The 23,052-nt window shown below is 32.7% G+C and overlaps 1 protein-coding gene across 1 annotated transcript in view; it reads left to right on the forward strand.

Annotated features, from left to right (window-relative positions):
- SNTG2 (syntrophin gamma 2) overlaps positions 1-23,052 on the forward strand; it is a 622,101-nt gene that overhangs the window by 354,637 nt on the left and 244,412 nt on the right. Inside the window, exon 9 of the mRNA XM_044660932.1 lies at positions 19,432-19,559. Within this exon, the coding sequence (XP_044516867.1) occupies positions 19,432-19,559 (128 nt within the window). The remainder of the gene's footprint in view (positions 1-19,431; positions 19,560-23,052) is intronic.

A 23,052-nucleotide genomic window follows, 5' to 3' on the forward strand; every position in this document is an offset into this window, starting at 1 on the left:
TATATATAAATATTTTTATTTTAAACCCTTAACTTCTGTGTATTGACTTATAGGTGGAAGAGTGGTAAGGGTAGGCAATGGAGGTCACACAGGGTCACACAGCTGGGAAGTGTCTGAGGCCGGATTTGAACCTAGGACCTACCGTCCCTAGGCCTGGCTCTCAATCCACTGAGCTACCCAGCTGCCCCCATAGCTCCTTATATATTTGATTAATTAGACCTTTGTCAGAGTTTTTTGTCCTAAAACTATTTATTTGTTTTTTGTTATAAAATTATTTGTTATAAATATATTTATTGATTCCCCTCTAATTTTGGTTGCATTGGATTTGTTTGTACAAAACCTTTTTAATTTAATGTAATCAAACTTATTTATTTTACATTTTGTAATTTTTTCTAACTCTTGCTTGGTTTTAAATTCTTTCCTTTCCCAGAGATTTGACAAGTATACTATTCTGTGTTCACCTAATTTTCTTATAGTTTCCTTCTCTATATTCATGTCATTCAACCATTCTAATTTTTTCTTGGTATAGGGTGTGACTGTTTTCCAATTTTCCCAGCAGTTTTTTTTTTTCAAATAGTGGATTTTTGTCCCAAAAGCTTGGCTGTTTGGGTTTAGCATAGACCATCTTGCTGAGGTCACTTAACTGAAGTCTATTCCACTGATCCTCCCTTCTGTCTCTTAGCCAGTACCATCTTGTTTTTATGACCACTGCTTTATAGTACAGTTTAAGATCTGGTACTGCTAGGCCACCTTCCTTCACATTTTTTCAATATTTCCCTTGATATTCTTGATCTTTTGTTCTTCCAAATAAAATTTGTAATAGTTTTTTTCTAATTCATTAAAAAGGCTACTTGGTAGTTTGATAGGTATGCATTAAATAAGTAAATTAATTTGGGTAGGATGGTCATTTTTATTATGTTAACTTGTCCTACCCATGAGCAATTAATGTATTTCCAATTGTTTAGATCTAGTTTTAATTGTGTGGAAAGTGTTTTGGATTGTGTTCATAAAATTCCTGTCTATGTCTTGGCAAATTGATTCCTAACTATTTTATATTGTCTAGGGTGATTTTAAATGGCATGTCTTTTCTAACTCTTGCTGCAGAGTTGTGTTGGAAATGCATAAAAATGCTCATGATTTATGTGTGTGTTTATTTTGTATCTTGCCACTTTGCTAAAGTTGTTGATTATTTCCACTAGTTTTTTAGTTGATTCTCTAAGATTTTTTAGGTAGACCATCATATCATCTGCAAAGACTTATAGATTGGTCACTTCGTTGCCTATTTTAATAACTCTGATTTCTTTTTCTTCTCTAATTGTTACTGCTAGTGTTTCTAGTACAATGTTAAATAATAGAGGTAATAATGGACATCCTTGTTTCACTCCTGATCTTATTGGGAATGCTTCTAATTTTTCCCCATTACAGATGATACTTGTTGATGGTTTAAGATATATACTGTTTATTATTTTTAGGAAAGGTCCTTCTATTCCTATACTTTTTAGTGTGTTAAATAGGAAAACCTCAAAAATGGTGGAGGCAACGAAATATGGAGTGTTTGGCCACCCTTTCTGCACTTCTCCAGCTGGTTCCCTGTCATCTGTGATCAAAGCCTTCAGTCTGGCCCAGCTGTGCCAGCAAGGCACTCCCTCAGGACTAGTGCCCTTGCCCACCAAGAGATTCCAGGATCTGCTGGAGACTTGGCAGATTGTGTGTGGGAGGGGACCTGTTATCTCCCTTTTCCCTTTCCCCTGGAGCCCAATAGTTTATGAATTCAGTCCCACCCCCACCCCCCACCGCACATCTTTTCTTTTAAGTTGGGTTCAACAGGAGGATGCCCAAACTCTGTTCTGTTGTCAAATTTGGTTTTCTGTCCCCATGAAGCCCTTTGTCCTTGATCTCTGTTGAAGGGTTTACAGAGGTCTGGAGCTTTGTTGCTTCTAAGCTGCCATCTTCCCAGAATTCCAGCCATTTTAGATAACTAAAATTTTGAGGAGTTACATAATTATATGCTTGCTTGGGAAGCACATATGAAAGATATGTTATACTTTTATTATCTCACCTCCCATATCTGATCTGTTGCTAAGGAATATCAATTTTACCTGTGCATTATCTCTTTTGTCTGCCTCAGTCTTATTTTTCATACTGTCACCACCCCAGTGAAAGCTCTCATCACTTCTTTCTCATACTTTCTCAATGATCTCCTGCTTTGTCTCCCAGACACAAGTCTCTCTTCATTCCAACACAGGTTTAATTAATCATGCCACCTTTCCATTTCCACTCAAAAAACTCTAGTGGCTCCCTGTTACTTCTAGTATCAAATATAACATCCTCTATTGGGCAATAAAGTCTTTCAGAGAATGCCCTCCTTGCTGTAGCCCCTCCTCCCACTTTCCAGTCTTCTTATACCTTATCCACAATTATGTATTCCTCATCTAATGACACTGGCTTTTTTTTCTGTTTCTCAACCAAACATTCCATCTCACAACTCCTGGCATTTTCACTGGCTGTCTCACATGCATAGAATGTTCTATCTCCTAAATTTCCTAGTTTCTTCAAATTCCAGCTAAAATCCCATCTATTTCAGACAGTCTTTTCTAATCTATCTTAAGGCTACCTTTCTTATGTTGATTATTTCTAATTTTATCCTCTATATAGCTTTTTTTGTGTAGTTAGTAGTTATTTTCCTATTATCTCAATCTTAGACTGAGTTCCATGAGATCATGGACAGTCTTTATCTTTATCTTGTGTATGTGTATGTGTATTGGGGGGGGTGCCTATTACTTAGTTCAGTCCTAACACATTATTGGCCTTTAATGTATTGACTACCTGACTGACTGAAATTAGCATTACTTTGATGACTCTACAATATTGGTGTTGTCATCCTTACTTATGAGCACTCAGTAGCTGTTAGAGAATAACAAAATCATAGAGTAAGCACAAGAAGAGTGGAATTGTCTTGTCAGAAGCATTAAACAATTTGAGGCTACTGATGTATTTGCTCTCTTTCATATACAAGACATAAAGGCAAAAGGACAATATCCCATCATTTGGTAACTGCAGTCTATATTCAGAAGGTTGCATCTACAAATGCAGGTATATTCAGGACATTAACAATATAATGTATGTTAGTGTAAGGCACTAAAACTAAGTGAAGAGAATTAGGAAAGGTTTCATGTAGAAAGTACTTCTTCAAGATACTTTCAGAAACACCTGGAAAGACTTACATGAACTAATTCAAAGTGAAATGAGCAGAATCAAGAAATCACTATATGCAAAAACAATATTGTAGCAATGATCAACTGTAAAAGATTTAGCTATTCTGATCAATATGATGATCCAAGATAATTGTGTAGGACTAATAAAAAAAATACTGTCTACTTCTAGAGAGAAAATTGATAAATTCCCAGTGAAACTTGAAATATAAAAGTATCCCTTTATTTTTCTTGCTTTTCCTGACATGGCTAATATGGAAATATATTTTGCATGATTCAAAATGCAATTTATATCACATTGCTTGCTTTTTCAATGATTGATGCAAGGCCTGGAAGAAGGGAGAGAATTTGGAGGTCTGTTTTTTTTTAATGTTAAAAATTAAAAATCAAGTAAAGTAAAATAATTGAAGGAAATGATAACCTACAATTTGAAATTAGTAAAAATAAATATAGGGGGCAGCTGGGTAGCTCAGTGGATTGAGAGCCAGGCCTAGAGACAGGAGGTCCTAGGTTCAAATCTGGCCTCAGCCACTTCCCAGCTGTGTGACCCTGGGCAAGTCACTTGACCCCCATTGCCTACCCTTACCTTAAGGGTTTTAAAAAAATAAATTAATAAATTAATATAAAATATTTCTCCTTCAAAGTTCATAGATTCTCCAAAATCTATCAATGGATTCCTAAGGGATATGCATGGACTCTAAATTAAGAAGCTCTAATTTAAATTATTGCCTGAGTGAAGAGGCAGATGGGAGCACAATGGCTAAAGTGTTGGACCCAGATTCAGAAATATCTAAGTTCAAATTTAGCCTCATACATTTAACAACTGGGTAATCCTTATTAAGCCATTCAACTTCTCTTTGCCTCAGTTCCCTCAACTATAAAATAAGGACAATAATAACACTTATTTTGCAGGATTCTTATAAGGTTCAAAAAGAGATATTTGTAAAAGTTGCTTAGCATAGTTCTTGGAGCATAATAGATGCTGCATGAATTCTCATTCCCTTCCTTTTTACCTTTCCATTAATCCAAGGGCAAAAGCTCAATTTGTAGAGACTCATAATAAGTTAGCCTCAGGATCTCAATTTTTATTCCAGGAAAATTTTCAAAAAACATTTAACCAGGGGGCAGCTGGGTAGCTCAGTGGAATGAGTCAGGCCTAGAGACGGGAGGTCCTAGGTTCAAATCTGGCCTCAGCCACTTCTCAGCTGTGTGACCCTGGGCAAGTCACTTGACCCCCATTGCCTACCCTTACCACTCTTCTGCCTTGGAGCCAATACACAGTATTGACTCCAAGACGGAAGGTAAGGGTTTAAAAAAAAAAAAAAAAACATTTAACCAAAGCAGAGAATTTAAGCACTGTGTCTATGGATTGATGAACTATCTCTTTCTTGAATAATTACCATGAATTATAGAATGAAAAGGGATTTAGATCATATGATCCAATTCCATGCGTTTTCTTGATGGAGTAAATCTTTCAGTCTCATTTTCCAGAACTCAAACTCTCTAATCCAACTGATGAATCTAGCCCATTTGTTCTTCCTTGCATATATACAATTATTGCTTTAAAATTGAGCGACAAATTTATATCAATAAGAGATATCAGAATCCTATCATTTTGGAACAGTATTTATTCCTTAAAGACCATTTGGTCCATCATATCATTTTCTGATCATACATATCTTCAACAATATTATTTATGGCACTTCACACTAAGGGGTTGGTTGTCTGAAAAAAAGTAGATCACACATTCAATGTTTTTCATCAAAAATCTCTAAAATATTCAACAAATTATTGTTTATATTTCTCTCATGTACACATCAAAAAGAAGTGGTAAATAAAATAATCAAGTGTCAATTTTTTTTGCCTGCAACTGTATCCTTTAATTTGACCACAGCAAAAATATTTGAAATGAACAACTTCCTCCAATTACTTTTAAAATTTAGACCTGCTTATTGAGCCTTTTCTAGAGTAACAATTCTTTGATTCTTTGGAAAGAAAACATATCTGTCTCTCTCTCTCTCTCTCTCTCTCTCTCTCTCTCTCACACACACACACACACACACACACACACACACACACAAACTACTATCACCACTACCAAAACTAGAGGATAAGTAATAAACCTGAAAATATATTGATAAATATGAAGCTTTAAGAAAACATATAGAAAGTTTGTTTTTGCAAGATATAGTCTTTTTCTTCATTTATTTCCCTAATGTGTACCTTTAATTTGCTGCTAAGTAATTTCAGTAGCCTTAGCTAATAGGTGATTTCACATCTATTTATAATGACCTTTGTGTGTGTTATTATTGCTGTTCTTGATTATGCTTCAAATAGATTTCTGTATCTAAACCTATTTGTCCCCATGTGAAAGTGAAAATAGTGATATCTTACAAGTAGATGGCATTATAATTGTAAGAAGAGTACAGTTTGTCATTCTGTGCTACACACTCGGATTCAGATATATAATGTGCCATTCCTTGAGCTATGAGCTATTTTAAAAGAAATTTGCACCTAGAAATTGAGGGAAGCCTAAAGATGTTTTAAATATATATCTTAATATTTTTTCATTTAAAGCAAAAGCATTGGGAGAAGACTGACTGACTCATAGAGAACCCCCACTGACTAAAGCAATTACTTTCAGTCATTTGGGAAAACTGTCTCTCTCTTGAACTGACCAGATTCAAGACAAATACAGATATCTAGTTTATATCATAGGAAACAAATCATACCATTCATTTTCAGAGAGCTTGCCCATTTTCAGATATCCCAAAAATTTGTGGATAAGATTTAGAGGATAGTCAAATTTTATTATTTTTACTGGAATTTTTCAGTAAAATTTCTTTAAGATTTTCACATGGATTAAAAACCATAAATATTCACATAGTCATCAAATAAAATAATTAACTTTGGTATTAAAAGTCAATGTCTTATTAGTCATCAAGACAATTTATTATAATCGAGATATTTTAATTATCTTGATGCTGTTACTTTGAATTATCAATTTTGTTTCTCCCCCCTTATTTTTGTACACACATATCTCATCTTGTCCTTAACCTCTCATATGAGAATCAGTTTGCATCACTTTTTACATTTAGTTCAGAGCAAAACCTTGGAGGTGACATTAATTACTTCTAGTATAAATGGATATAAATAAGTATGAAGGTGAAGTTAAGATAGTAGAATTAGATGAAGAAATATAGCTTAGCTTCCTATTAAACTTTCACTTCAATGATCTAGAAAATATAGCAGACAATATTCTTATTAGGAAAACAAAAGTAAAATTACAATAGGTAATTTTTCCCATCCCAGAGTAACTTAGGAAGATAGGCAGAGAGATCTGCATATTATGGAGAAAGAAAACAACAAAGAATAACTTAACACCAGAAAATCTTGGAATAGCGTTATTGGGGAAAAAAAGAAACTTCAATAAAATTGGGGATTTCCAACTATAACTAATGAAAAAAACAAAGCTGAGTTGAAGCCTTGAATGACAAACAGAGAAATCAAGAAAAGGACAAAAAGATGAATAAGAGTGAGTACTCATAAAGGATTAAAGGAGGTCAAATTTTTACATTCTCACTTGGAGAAATGATACATGTAGCACTTCAGAACTTTATTATCATAAAGGGTTAGAGGAGTCTAATCAGATACAGGGAATGGCAGTAATTTTGTTATATTTTGATGATCTCAAAAGAAGAATGGAAAATATGGTGCAAAAGAACATCCTGGGTGAGGGAGGAAAGGAGAGAAAGAATGGGGAAAATTATCTCACAAAAAGGAGGTAGACAAATAAAAGGATATATAAGAAAAAGGAAGCAATAGTCTGGAGGGAATGGGTGAAACTTGAACCTCACTCTCATCTAATTTAATAAAAGAGGAAAGAACACACATTCACACTACTATTAGGTAAAGAAATATGTCTCACCAAAGAGGGAAATAGGAAAGGTAGGGGTTCAGAAAAATGGGGAGGGGAATAGAAAAGATACATTATTAGAGTCATTAAAAATAAAACAGATTCTTAAAGAGGGAGTTTAGATAGTACTTGAAAATAGATGCCTTGCATCCAGACAAAAAAAAAGAGTGTGCTAGTTTGAAATGGAAATTCACAAATGTGATTATACTACTGAAGAGGAATAAAGCAGAGAAAATGAACTAGAGATAACTGTTGATAGAGAAGATGAAAATTTTTCAGATAAAATTGTCTTTGAAAGAGAATAGAAAGGTATTAGAATAACTCATCAACATAAACTAGTTAGATTTGAACAAAAGATGTTTCAATGTGACAAAAAACACATATTTTGCTATATTTTTTTAAAAAATGACAACCCTAGATTCTATCACTATAAACAGAAAAAATTAGAAAAAATAAAATGCACATTTTGCTAAAAATAAAAAAACTTTAAAAACAGGCACAGAATAAATATTTTTTTCCTTTTAATAATTTTACTCTGAAGTTGAACTATTAAAAAATATTCCATACACAAGACAGAAGAGAGGAAAGGATTATATTTAAAACTATTAATCACTTATCACATACAACTTGCTTTAAAAAAATATAAAGATGGTGACTTAGCAGCAGAGAAAGCTGGAACATCTCCAAGAATGCTCTCAAAGCAACCTTAAAATAGCACCACAAAATGAATATTGGAGTCCCAGACCAACAAGGGGACAGAGTAAAAAAAAACTTGAAAGCACATGGTACTTACATAAAAATTGGCCATGTAGTTAACACATAAAAACTTCACAACCAGATACAGAAAAAATAAAAGGAATACTTTCAGATAATAATAAAAAATTATAATCAATAAGAGCTCATGGAAAAATTAATTTAAAATCAATTGGAAGTTAAATAATCTAATTCTTCAAAAGAGGTCAAAGAACAAATTATAGAACCAATCAACAATTTCATTAAGAGAATGTCAGTAAGGAGAGAACATATCAAAATTTGTGATATGCATTCAAAGCAATACTTAGGGGGAACTTTATATCCGTGAATGATTATATCAATAAAATAGAAAAAAGCAGATCAATGAATTAGGCATACAACTAAAAATAATTAGAAAAAGAACAAATTAAAATCCTCAGATAAAGGGTAAATTGGAAATACTAAAAGTCAAAAAAGAAATCAATAAAATTGAAAGTAAGAGACCTATTGTACTAATAAATAAGAGTAGGAATTTTCTTTATGAAAAAAACAAATGAAACAGATACAGCATTGGTTAATTTGATTTTAAAAAAAGGAAAAAAAGAGAATCAAATTACCAGTATCAAAAATAAAAAGGACGAATTCTCCTCTAAGGAAGGGGAAATTAAAGCAATCATTAAAACCTATTTGCCCAGCTATATGACAGTAAAATTGAAAAACCTAGGTCAAATAGATGGATGTTTACAAAAATATAAATTTCTCAGATCAACAAAAGATGAAATAGAATATGTATATAATCAAATCATGGAAAAATGAATTGAAGAAACGATCAATGAACTCCCTAAAAAAATCCACACAGCCAGATGGATTCATAAATGAATTCTGTCAAACATTCAAAGAAACATTAGTCCCAATACTATATAAATCATTTTGCAAAATAAGCAAAGAAGGAGTCCTTTCAAATTCTTTTCATGGCACAAATGTGGTGCTGTTTCCTAAGCTAGGAAGACTAAAGCAGATAGAGAAAATTACAGATTAGTTTCCTTAATTAGTAATGATGCAAAAATCTTAAATAAAATACTAGCAAAGAGATTATAGTCATATATCTCAAGGATTATTCACTATGACCAGGTGGGATTTATAATAAGGAATGAAAATGATCAGCATAATTGACCATTTCAATAAACACAATGAAAATAAACATGATTATCTCAATAGTTGCAGAAAAATTCATCAACAAAATATAGCATTCATTCTAATTTAAAAACCAGAAAGTTTATGAATAAATGGGCTTTTCTTTAAAATAAGTGATATTTCTTTAAAACCATCAGCAATTACCATCTACAATGGGGATAAATTAGAAGTCTTCATAGTAAGATCAGGAGTGAAGCAACAATGCCCATTATTACCACTTCTATTTAATACTGTACTATAAATATTAGATTTAGCAATAAAAGAAGAAAAAAAATTGAAGGGGCTAAGGTAGACAATGAGGAAACAAATCTATCAGTCTTTGTTGATGATATGACTGTATACTTAGAGAATCCTAGAGAATCAACTAAAAAAAAAACCGAACTTAAATAATTAAGTAATTAATAACTTTAGCAAAACTGCAGGATTCAAAATAAACTCATATAACTCATTGGATTTCTTTATATTTCCAAAAATATTCAGCAGCAAGAGTTAGAAAGAGAAATTCCACTTAAAAATTACTCTAAAGTACCACCCCAGTGCAACTATCAATAATATGGAAATAGGTCTTGATTGATGGCACATGAAAAAATTAAAACATAATTCATCTGAAAGAGCAAAAGATCAAGAATATCAAGATAATTAATGAAAAAATTTTGAAGAATGGTGCCTAGCAGTACCAGATCTTAAATAGTACTATAAAGTAATAATCATAAAAAATAATCTGGTACTGGCTAAGAGAAAGAATGGTGGATCAATGGAATAGATTAGAGGTAAATGACCTCAGCAATCTAGTACTTGATAACCCCAAAGATTGTAGCTTTGGGGATAAGAATTCACTATTTGACAAAAACTGCTGGGAAAATTGGAAAACAGTATGGTAAAAAATTACATATGGATCAATATCTCATACCCTATGATACCAACATAAGGTCAAAATGGGAATATGATTTAGATATACAGGGTGCTGTTATAAGTAAATTAGGGGAACATAGGATAGTTTGCCTGACAGACCTAAGAAGAAAAGGAAGAATTTATGACCAAAAAAGAGATAGAGATCATTTCAAGATATAAAATATATAATTTTGATTATATTAAATTGAGATGATTTTGTACAAACAGAACCATTATAAACAACATTAGAAGGGAAACAACAGACTTGGAAAATTTTATAACAAATTTCTCTGATAAAGGTTTTATTTCTCAAATATATAGAGCACTAATTCAAATTTATATGATTAAAAATCATTCTCCGATTGACAAAAAAGTAAAATTATATGAATAAGCAGTTTTCAAATAAAAAAACAAATATATCAATAATCATATAAAATGTTCTAAATCACTCTTGATTAGAGAAATGTTGATTAAAACAACTCTGAGATACCAACTCAAGGCTACCAGATTCACCAAGATAAAGGAAAGTGATAAATGCTGGAAGGTATATGGCAAAATGCACTAAAACATTGTTGATGGGGTTCTAACTCACCCAACCTTTCTGGAGGAAAATTTGGAACTATGTCCAAAGGGCTAAAAAACAAAGCATACCATTTGATTCAGTAATACCACTACTAGGTCTATATCCAGAGATTTTAAAAAAGGGAGTGAAAGGATCTAATTGTACCAAAATATTTATAGCACCTCTTTTAGTGGTGGCAAAAAATTGGAAATTGACAGAATGTCCATTAGTTGGGGAATTGCTGAATAAATTGTTGTATATGATAGTGATGGAATACTATTGTGCCATATGAAATCAAAAGCAGAATGATTTCAGAAAGAGCTGGAAATACCTACATAAAAAGATGCAACATGAATTAAGTGGAACCAGGAGAACACTGTACAAAGTAACAGCAATATTGTAGAATGATCAATTGTGATAGATTTAGCTTCTCTTATCAATACAATGATCCAAGACAATTCTGAGAGACATAAAACAAAAATATGTTATCCACCTCCAGAGAAAAAACTGTTATAGCAGAATTCATATGAAAACATGATTGTTCACTTATTTGACTGTTTGGTTTGGGTTTTGGTTTTATAAGATCGTCCATTTACAAAAATGAACAATATGGACATATGGTTTGCATGATAATGCATGGATAACCCAGATCAACTTGCTTACAAACTTGAGGAGGGATAGGAGAGAGAGAGAAATAATTTATATCATTAAACTCTGGAAATCTTAAGTGGAAATTTGTTGTAAAATGTAATTGGTAAAAAATAGAATAAAATAATGTCTAGAACAATGATGGTGAACCTATGGCATAGATGCCTAAGATGGCATGCAGAATAGTCTCTTTGGGCTCGTACACACCCTTCCTCTTTATAGTTCATTACTAGAAAAGCAGAAGGACTTGGGTGGAGCTGCTCCCTTCCCCCTTTCCACCATGCCTGAAGACATTTTTTCACATGACCTTCCCCTCTGCCCAGCTGCCCAATGGTAATGCTTACACCCCTCCCCCTCTCTACCTGGACTGAGAGAGGACATTCCTCACTTCACCCACCCCTCTGTCCAGTAGCTCAATAGGAACACTTTCTCCCACCCCTGTGTGAGATAAAGGTTGGAGCCAGGGTGGACCCAGCACTTAATGGTGGGAGGAGCATGGCAAATGGTCACTGGGAGAGGACTGCATGGCATTCAGTCTGGGAGTGGGATGAGGGCAGGTCCTGGTACTCCACCTATTAAAGGCTTACCATCACTAATATAGAAAATCTGATATATTTCAGAAATCATATTCATCATTTTCTTCTAAAATTAATTATGTTCTCTCATTGTTAAAATACTTCAATAATTTTCTTTTTTCTTCTTTTTTGACAACACTATCACTTTTTTCCAAGTTCCTATCAATCTCTCCTTCCCTGCAATTGCAAATGCAAAAAGAAACAAACAAAAAAACAAACCCAGTTTTTTTGTAACAAATGAGATCAATGAAAGAAAAGAGTTCCATAGATTTTCCATATGTAAAATGCTATGCTCATTCTGCAAATGAGGTCTATCACCTTTCTCCTAGGAAGTAAGTAACATTTTATCAGACCTTTGGAGTCCTGATTATTTAGTCATTGCACTGATCAGAGTTTACAATGTTAATACTATTAAATTGTTTTCTTGGTACTTCTGGATTCGGTCTGCATCAGTTCATACATGCTGTCTTTCAAAACACTATAAGCTCCTTTTGAGCAGGACTCTTATACTTTTCCTTTACTTCTCTCCTCTCTTCTCTTTCTCTCTACTGAAGTGTATAATTCACCAACTGGCACATGGTGATGATTTGTAATTTCTTTAATCATTTTAAATAATTCTAGAAAACAAGAAAAAAATTAAGACCTGGCCTAAATATCCTCAAAAAGCATAAGCTAATCATCCCAATTTAAAGATGATTCATCATTAATTTGGCCCCAGAGGATTCGTTAAAAATCAAGTTAAACAATTAATAATTTTAGTGATGTGGCCATATATAAACATGTGTTTATGAACAATGATTTTGTAAATTATATATATATAAATATATACACACACACACATATATATATATACATATCCAATGTCATTCTACATAAAATTACAGGAAACAAAGTCCATTTCAAATAACTACAACATGCATAAAATAAGTGGGAGTCCAGATATCAAAAAAATTACAAAAAACTATATATAAATAAAGGAAGATAAACAATTGGCGGAATACTTGGTGCTAATGGTTGAATTATATTAATATAATGAAAAGGAAGGAAGCAAAAGTCTAGAATCTTAAGAGAAATTGTTAAGAGGAAGCAATGAAGTGGGTAACAGAGAAGAAAGTCAGTTGTTACAATGAGTATTTTATATACCTGATTTCCCTAATCATAAGTATATTAAGACTGCATTTTTTTAGTTTGGGGAAGTGAGACAGATTTTGTCTCATTGAATTTATGCATCTGCTTAGCAGAGAAAAAGTAGCTGGACCTTAGAGGAACATCTTTCTGATAGCCTAAAAATTCATGTTATTTACTTTCTTTGACCCTGCATACATCCTTAAATGTACTTCTTGGTGTGTGCTGATGTGGTTTCATTTTACCTTCCTTGGAGAAATAATGCTGTCATCTTCCCAGTGCCTCATCCTAATCCTTTTGCCCTAACACACATGCACTCCAGTATTGGTTGAATTTATACAGTTATAGTTTTATAATATTAACTACTCTTAAGGTTATCTTGAATTTCATCTTATCTCCCCTGATAAAACTAAATAAAATGTTTGATACAGAAGAAAGAGAAGAGATAAAAAAAAAATGAAATCTTTACTTTGATCCTGGCTTAATAGGTTGCTTTATGACTATAGGAAAATTGCTTACCCTCTTTGAGAGTTAGTTTTCTTATTTGTAAAATGGACATAAAAATATCAGATTGATGACTTCATAGACTTGTTAAAAGTCAAAGGGCAAATCTTTAAAATGAAATGTGCCATTGGTAATTGAAATAGGAATAATGTTATCTTGTTAAAAATAAAACTATATCCTTCACAAAAATTCTAAGAAAAATGTTTCATACAAATATTTACCTAGAGGCAAATAGATTATTTGGTTTTATGTGAATATATTAAGCATTAAAATTAAAATATTTCACTTTAAATAATTTATCTTGTGTTTGAGAAGTTGGTGTCATTTTGACGTTTTAAAAAACAGAGTTAAAATAGATTTTCCTGCCTTTGTGGGAAATGATAATATGCTACCCTTTCAGCTATTATCCTAAATTAATACATATATATATGAAATAATTTTTGAAGTTTTATATTCTAGAAACAAAACTTTATAAACACCATCAAATCTATATAGCCAGAGCTCTTGTGCAACTAATAAATGATCACATACAAATGTTGTGCCCCTTATAAAAATTACTTAATTAACTGTGTGCCACTATGTCTGTTATTTTCCTAAGATTAAATGCATGCTTTTCTTAGATAACTAATTTAGATGTAAATGTTGTGTTCTTTCCAGGGAACAAATCTCAGACCATTGATAAGTTTGCTAATTTTGATTCCCGGAAACCTTGAGCTCAAAGCTTATTATTCTCATTAAAATAATTAGCTTTCAAGTATTTTATTTTCTTTTGCTATTGTTTATCCAGAAGAGTGTGTGTCATGCTGCAATTTCTCTGAATACATAAAAGACAGGCTGCATTATGCTCCTTACAGTCCCTTCTTTGCCCACAGATAATTTTTTAATACATGGAACCACAAAGGGTCAGCTCAGGTCAGAGCAATTGATACAGAAAGCAGAACCTTTGAGAAGAAACAGTTAATTCTTTCTTATTAGAGCTCTTCAGAAAACTGGTTGTGTAACCTTTTATCAGATGCCATAAAGGAACTTAATGTTCAAGTTTAAAATAAACTAAATGACATTTGAGGTCTTTCTTATGGTCCTGCTCAAGTCCCTTCTCTTACACATGGCTTTTTCTAATTACGTCCTCTCTCCCCCTACCCCAATTATTAGAAATCTCCACCTTAAAATTATTTTATATAAATTTGTATTTATGTGTGTACATGTTGTATCTCCCCACCTTTTCCCTCGTTTTTGACCTTGTTCTACAAACTAAAATAGAAACAAAATTCCAAAATTTTGATAAGGCAAGATTGGTTTGATGTGGGGGAAAGATTTCAATTTAATTTGCTTGAAATTTATTAAGCAAATTAAACCCATGCCTAGATATGTATTTATGCAAATGTGTAAAGGTAGAAAGAAAAAGTAAAGGGTTGCACTTAGATAAAAAGGGTTCGTAAGTATAAGATGGGGGCAGATGTGCTTAGATATGATCATGTTATGAATGGGGAGAGAGCGTAAATGGCTTCGATTTGATTTATACATGAATACATACACATACGTCAAATAAATAAATTTAAGATAATTTGTCCAGTGCCAAAAGGGAAATAGGGAAGGTACTATCATCTGGTGGAAATCAGGAAAGGATTCATTGTCTTGATAAGGTATTATAAGGTATAATAAGAATAAATAAGTCCCAGGATCTTAAGGTACTATTATATAAGTGAAGTGCATAAAGTTTTTTTCATGGAGCTTCTGACCTCACTTTCAACAGCATAAGAGTTCTTTTCTTTTTTTTCTTTCTTTCTTTTTTTTCCTTTCCATGTTCTCAGTTGCTCTAGATTTCACTAAGACTGTGTTATAAGTGATCTCTAGATAAAGAGTAATAGTAATAATAATGATAGTGTCCCACTGCACAAATAAAGAAACCAAGACACTAAGATAGAGAGTGACTGCCTTGAGGCTCACAGGTAGTAAATCAAGATTCAAACTGAGCTTTTCCTGATTCCATTTGCTGCAATGTATTCTCTTGTACCACCTATCTGGCTAGAAAAATCATTATAAATTATAAAAGTGTCCCAGACTTTAAAGTCACATCACTTGCATAATGAAAAAAAAAACTGAGAAAGAAAAATTAATAGGTATCAAAAACCTGGGAGCTAAGAACATTATTTCTAAAGAATTGTAGGAACAGCATGAATGAAGAATGCAGCTTGTGAGTAGGTGCAAATTGCCTGTCTTGTTTACAATTCCTCTTCATTTGTACCATTATAATGACACATCTACTAATATTGCAAGGAAGCTTGCAACAATACCTGCTTTGTGATGCTTTTTTTCAGCATAACTTTGTAAAAGAAATTTTTTTAAAAGGCCTTGTATTACACAGGAACTCTGGTAGGCAAAGAATCTCAGATCTTTGGTGCATAACCTAGCATAGCTCTACTTTTAGAATCATTGTCTAGAGCTGGAAGGGGATTTAGATATGCTTTAGTTCAGACTTGAAACTCAAGTATTCTGCCTAAATCTCTAGTGTTTTCCATTATACACTGCCCATCATTGGGTATTATGCAATTCTCAAAAATCCTCACCCTCAAATTTAATCTTCATTAGCTTTCATTTAAAAAGCATTTATAGCACCTTGACTTAATTGAAAGGGAGAAAAGATACTATGACAACTAAAGTTACATGATTTTGCAAAATTTGGGAATCCCTAGAATGTCAAAGCCAGAAGGAGTCTCAGGTATTATCTAAGCTAAACTTTAATCTCTATTTCCATTCCTTTGCTCACTTTGCCAAAGAGGAAACTGAAATTGATAAACATTATCAGTTTTACCTTCCCAAGGACTCATGGTCCAGATTAAAGAGTCATAGATGACTAAACATTATATGATGTTTTCTTTGCAAATCTTTGTTTTATTTTGAAGTATGTTATATTTTCTTTTAGACTTTTTTTGGATCAAAATCTCCATTTCAATATCCTGGACTACCCATACATTAAATCATTTTCTATGTTGATAAATATAAATGTTGTAGATATTAATTTTCTTAGAGTCATGATGTGACTTGTGACACTTGATATAAATTACATAAGTCAAAGTGGACCTGTACTGTCTTATAATTTCCTTGGGAGAATGTAACATAGATGGCAATTGAAACACTTGATTTACCTGAGTTTGGTACATCATTTCTACTAAAAGCATGAAAAATTGACAGCTACAACCTGATGGGTTTTGGTTCAGCTGGTAGCCTCATGCCTCATTACTTTTACAAGCTATTAAGCTGTTGGTGGTGGTGGGATTTTTTTTTGGGGGGGGGCGGGGAGAAGGTTGACTGATCTCAAACGAAAAAAGTTTTTCCTTTTCTTTTTTCAGTTACCTTTCTGTTGGTGGAATCTACTGAAACTTAGATTGGGGAAAATGGTTAGGCATTTTCCTATTTGAGAAATGAAAATTTCCTTCCTCTCTTTGACTTTGTTTCTTCTAAAAATGAAGTGGGTGAACTATAAGACTAATAGAAATCCTGAGATCATTGATATCTTTTTCATATATCATTAACCATATGAATAATAGCACCCTACAATACATCACGAACACCTAACATATTGTTTTCCTTTGGAGAAGAAGCTATTTGGAATTGATTTTAATGTTGGCTGCCTTATTCTTTATTCATTTGCCCCTGGTGAATTTAAATGCTGAGTATCACTGACCATGGTTCCTAATAGATATCCTTTTGTAGTTTGGTAGAAACATAGCAAGGGATAAAGGAAAAGATAAGGAAAGCTGTTAATGATATAACTCCCTCTTCCTTCTTTTTTCTCTCTTTTACTCCTTTCTATAATACATGGGAATGGACTCACCGGTGCTATAGATTCCCCAAAATATGATTTTCTGGTAATGTAGTTAGAAACACTTTTAATTTCCTTCATAGCTGTCTATTGTTTGAACTCCAAAGTGTGAGAAAATTTGATATATAAACAAGTACAATTACCATGTACTGTTCTAATTCTTTGCTATTAATATTTTTAATGTTTCAATTCCTGATGCAAAAAGCTATCACACTATCCATACCTTCCATTTGTAGCTCTTTTAGCTCTACCTATTTGTGTAAGCCTTTATACTGCACTTTTTTTCAGTTCAGACAATGGATGTTGCGTATTCTTTGTAAAGAATTGACTTAAAAAATTCAGAATTATAGTCAATCTTGATAGCATTCTTTTTTTTTTAAACCCTTGTACTTCAGTGTATTGTCTCATAGGTGGAAGAGTGGTAAGGGTGGGCAATGGGGGGTCAAGTGACTTGCCCAGGGTCACACAGCTGGGAAGTGGCTGAGGCCGGGTTTGAACCTAGGACCTCCTGTCTCTAGGCCTGACTCTCACTCCACTGAGCTACCCAGCTGCCCCCAATAGCATTCTTTTCTTGTTCCTATTTGCTCACTTTCAATTCTGGGAAATGTAAAGATAAAATGTTTTACAGAATATAGTCAAGGCCTTAAGAGATGATTTCTATTTCTAAGCAATGAATAATAAATTTGTAACTTTACCATTGAGTAAGCCAAATTTGTTTTTCTTGCCCTTCCCTACCTTCCCTCTTTATTTCAATCCCCTCCCCTAACCAATTATAAGGTTCTAAAATTTTCAAAACAGAGTTATAGGAGCAGAGGCAACAAATAGCACCTGTTAGGCCCACCAAACGCTGCTCTTGATTCTGAAAAGTACAAAAGATGGCAAGAGTTTCTCCAGTAGACATCAGAGATTGAATTCTATCTATATATAAAAGGGAAAGCTCAGACACTATAATGTTGGTGCCATCCTATGACATGTGCATGTATACCACACTCCTTGGGATGTGGGTGTCTTGCACACATAAAATTTGGGTTCTCTTTTATACGTAGAAGCTCTGAAATATCCAAAAGATATCCCCTTAGTTTCACTATCCAGAGTTATTATGAATAGAAATTTTTTCCAATCATCATCTACAACCTAACTTTTATTTGACTTACTCTAATTAATTTTATTTTATGTTTTAAATTATGATCCTAAAAAGTAAACTATGATCTCAAAACAATAACAATTATTTTAATTGCATGGAAAAAAGATGAACAAGTAGTAATCTTAGTTCTACACTTTCATTTGGGAAATAAAAACTAGTCTTGCTCCACTTTATATGCAAGAGTCATAAAACATAGTCATTATTGTCCTGTATTGTCATAAAAAGTATGGAAAATTAGCCTTTTGGATATTAAGCCATGAGTGGTGAAGATAAACTTCATTTCAAAAAATGCACCTCCTTTTTTCTTATATTATATATGACTAGACAATCTTATTCAGAAAGCTGTTCCTAAAATAGCAAAGGAGGAACTAGTATATTCAACTATAGTTTTACTGTTTCAATACTTTGTTTTCAGATTCCATAATCTATGTGCATGAGTTCTTCCCCACCCCCCATATGAGATAGTTTGATACCTATTTAGTGCCTCTGTTTTAGTAATTCGAAATGGTTCATCAGGTTGAAGGAGATAGTGTGTTATTATTAGAATTTCCCTTTGCATTTTCTGTGTTTGATATCTGTTGTACTAACATCTTTTATGTTTATGTGAAAAAAGACATTGACTGTATAAAATGATTTCAGTGGAAAAAGTAATAACTCCACAAAACACTAAACAACTCAACAATTTTGTATAGGTAAACACTTAAAATGGATCAAGTGTTGAAGGCTTTCAACTCTTTTTTTGCTTCCCTTTCTTACCTAGCCCTTTCATCCTATTCTCTGGCTATTGCCTTTTCTTTCCCTACACCCTCCATTTTATCAAATTATTTCATTCATGCTTTGGCCGCTCTTTCCCTCTCACCCCTCTTATACAGCTTACTTTTATTAAAAGTGTTTAAGTAGTCACTCAAGATTTGAGAAAAATCTGTGAAATTTTTAAAAAATCTTTGAAGAAATAATTTAATTTTGGACTTTAGTATAAGTAACGTGGTATAATAATAATAATAAATATGTAAAACATTATTTTTAGATTATAGAGCCATTCCTTATATATGGTTCTTTCTGAACTGAAAGACTGTGATTATTGATTTTCATTTATTCTTTACAGGCACCATCATCACCTTCCTCGCCCATAGCTAATGAACCAAAATATGAGAAGCGCTGGCTAGACACCTTATCAGTTCCTCTCTCTATGGCTCGAATCTCAAGGTACAAAGCTGGAACAGATAAATTAAGGTGTGTAATCATCATCTGAAAAGAGAAGAATTAATGAATTGCATTTTATTTTTATGATAAATGTACATAAAATATATATACAACATCCACATTTCATTTAATTACTATACAAATCCATGCTTACTATATTTTTTATTGTTTTATATATTCCAGAAAGATTCTATAATGATTTCCCATATTCAGGAAAACACTATGGGAAAAATGAAAAATAATCAATAGAGGGCTGGCCAAAATGTTAGTGAAAGTATTTATACATACACACATATTTATAGATTTCTTATGGCTGTCTGCATCAAAGCATCTATATCTATTGGAAAAGAAAACTCTATTTCCTAAAATTAGAAATTGAAAATATTTGTTTTACGAGTGAGAAAAACTGCTTTATAGTGATTGAGCTAGCTATGTGACCTGGTAAACTCTCCTGTATGATCTGAAGGAGCTGTACTTGACTATTTCAAAAGTATATTCTATATTTAATAATCTATAGTTTCGTGAGGTTGGTCAAGGTGACAAGATTCCATTATTGTTTTACTCTTGTTATTGCTTTGCAAACCCTACAATTTTCCTTTTTTTTGATAAGCCAAGTATGACCACTTCTTTCAACTACAGAGATCTCAATGCTTATATCACTTAATAAATGGTTTTAGAAGTTTCTCTGGCCTGTCCACTAATGAGAAACCTCAGATGAAAGACTGACAGATTCTCACTGGACATATATATGAAGTCTTTCCATACTGATAGAATTTGCCAGAGTTGGTGATCTCTCTAGCGTAGTATTCCAGTACATAAGGTCAAGTCTGAAGCCTATAAGGTATAAGACACAGACTTTAGTAAGTTTAATTTGATTTGTTGTAGATTGGTAGAATATGTCACCTCTTCCTTTGTTTGATAGCAGAGATTTTCTTCTTGATATAACTAAGAAAAAACTATGAAAAATTTCAGAATCAGCAACTATTTTGACCACTTACTATAAGAAATAATTTTCTCCTCCATGAACATAAGCTCAACCTATGGAATAAGAATATAGGCAGAGAAATAAAAACAGAAATATTTCCAGGACTTTGCATCTGGTGCAGAACAAAGAATCAGTCTCATAACATATTCCATTTCTGCTCAGCTTATTGATATCAAATTCTGTATATACTTCAGATGAATTGGCAAGAGTCAGATAGGTAATTAAGTGGATAGAGTGCTGAATATAAAATCAAGAAGCCCAGAGTTTAAATTGTGCCTCAGAAATGTATTAGCTAAATGACCATGGAAAAGTCACCTAAATTCTTTAAACCTTGATTTCTCCATCTATCAAATGGTATAAATGATAATATCTACTTCATAAAATTGTTGTGATGATCAAATGAGAAAATTATGTAAAGCTTTTTTTATATATACTAAAAAGCTATTTAATTGCTAGCTATTATTATTATTGTGTTTCAAAATGTCCATAATAGAGAAACTGAAGGCCATCCATGTTATATGTATGGAATAGAAATAAAAACATGTATATCTTTTCTTATACATATATTGGTATTTGCATCTGTCTTTAGGTAAATAGTATAATATTTGGAAAGGTAGACATAATGCTGCATTCGTCATTTATAGCCATGAGAAAACAAACCTTTAACTCAAAATTTTATGAGACCTTATAATCAGGAAACTTAAATTAGGTGCCTAGTTCTTTCCCTCACTCATTACTTTGACCTCAGTAAAACTACATGATTTCATCTCTTAAATTGGAAGTGGGAGGGAGCAAATAAAGCATTTGTTCACTAAAGTCCGTTACATGTGCATTCTGCTTGTTTATCTGTCTCAAATACTAATCAATTAGTCAATAAGAATTTAAGTACCTTCTCTGTGCCAGACACTGTGCTAGTTCTGGGGATGCAAATATAAAAATGAGTTTGCATGTTAAAGGATAGACAATAGTATATAAAAATATATGAAGAATAAATATAAAGTAAATTAATATAAGGGATAAATATAAAATATTTAAAGAGTGGGAGGTTAGTAGAAGTGGGGTAATCAGGAAAGTTGTCATGTAGAGAAAAGGGAAGAAATGAAAAAGGGAGCATGGGAGAGAGTGGGTAGTGAGAGAGAGAATTAACCTTAAGTGAAATGAAACAGCTTTGTATATTTAAAGTATGAAATAATAGTGATATAAATATGAATCTCGATATACAAAGAAAAGCATAAATTAAAAAAAATGTTTACTCTCAAGGAGCTTATAGTCTAATAGGGGAGATAGCATGCAAACAAAGTTATGGCTATGAACCTGGAAGAAATAGTAAATTTTAGAAGTTTGGAGGAGTTATGGGGGATGTAGGAGGGAACGAGTTATCTTTATTATTTTTAATTAAGTTTATTTTATTAATTACTTAATTTAGAATTTTTCCCATGGTTACAGGATTCATGTTTTCCCCCTCTCCTCCTCCCACCCCACTCCTGTAGCCAACACTCAATTCCACTGGGTTTTACATTAATCAAGACCTATTTTCCTATCATTAATATTTATACTAGGGTGATTGTTTAGAGTCTGCATCCCCAATCATATGCCCATCAAACCATGTGATCAAACAGTTGTTTTTCTTCTGTGTTTCTAATCCAACAGTTCTTTCTCTGGATGTAGATAGAGTTCTTTCTCATAAGTCCCTCATAATTATCCTGGATCATAGCATTGCTGCTAGTACAGAAGTCCATTATGTTTGATTGTGCCACAGTATAACCATCTCTATGTACAATGTTCTCTTGGTTCTGCTTCTTTCGCTCTGCATCAATTCCTGGAGGTCTTTCCAGTTCACATGGAATTCATCCAGTTCATTATTCCTTTTAGCACAATAGTATTCCATCACCAACAGATACCATAATTTGTTCAGACATTCCCCAATAGAAGGGCATACCCTCATTTTCAAATTTTTTACCACTACAAAGAGTGCAACTATGGATATTTTTGTACAAGTCTTTTTCCTTATTATCTCTTTGGGGTACAAACCCAGTAATGCTATGGCTGGATCAAAGTGCAGTCAGTCTTTTAGAGCTCTTTGGGCACAGTTCCAACTTGCCTTCCAGAATGGTTGCATCAATTCACAACTCAACCAGCAATGCATTAATGTCCCAATTTTGCCACATCCCCTCCAACATTCACCACATTCCTTTGCTGTCATTTTAGTTAATCTGTTAGGTATGAGGTAGTACCTCAGAGTTTTTTGGTGTGCTTATTGATAGTTTTGATTTCTTTATCTGAGAATTGCCTATTCATGTCCCTTCCCCATTTATTCACTGGAGAATGACTAGATTTTTTAAACAATTGATTTAGCTTGTTATAAATTTAAATAATTAAACCTTTGTCAGAGGTTTTTGTTATAAAGATTTTTTCACAATGTGATGTTTCCCATCAAATTTTGGTTTTGTTTGTACAAAATCTTTTTAATTTAATGTAATCAAATTTATTCATTTTACATTTTTTAATATTCTTTATCTCTTGCTTAGTCTTAAACTC

Source organism: Gracilinanus agilis, chromosome 2, assembly GCF_016433145.1.
Source record: "Gracilinanus agilis isolate LMUSP501 chromosome 2, AgileGrace, whole genome shotgun sequence".
Taxonomy (NCBI): Eukaryota; Metazoa; Chordata; class Mammalia; order Didelphimorphia; family Didelphidae; genus Gracilinanus; species Gracilinanus agilis.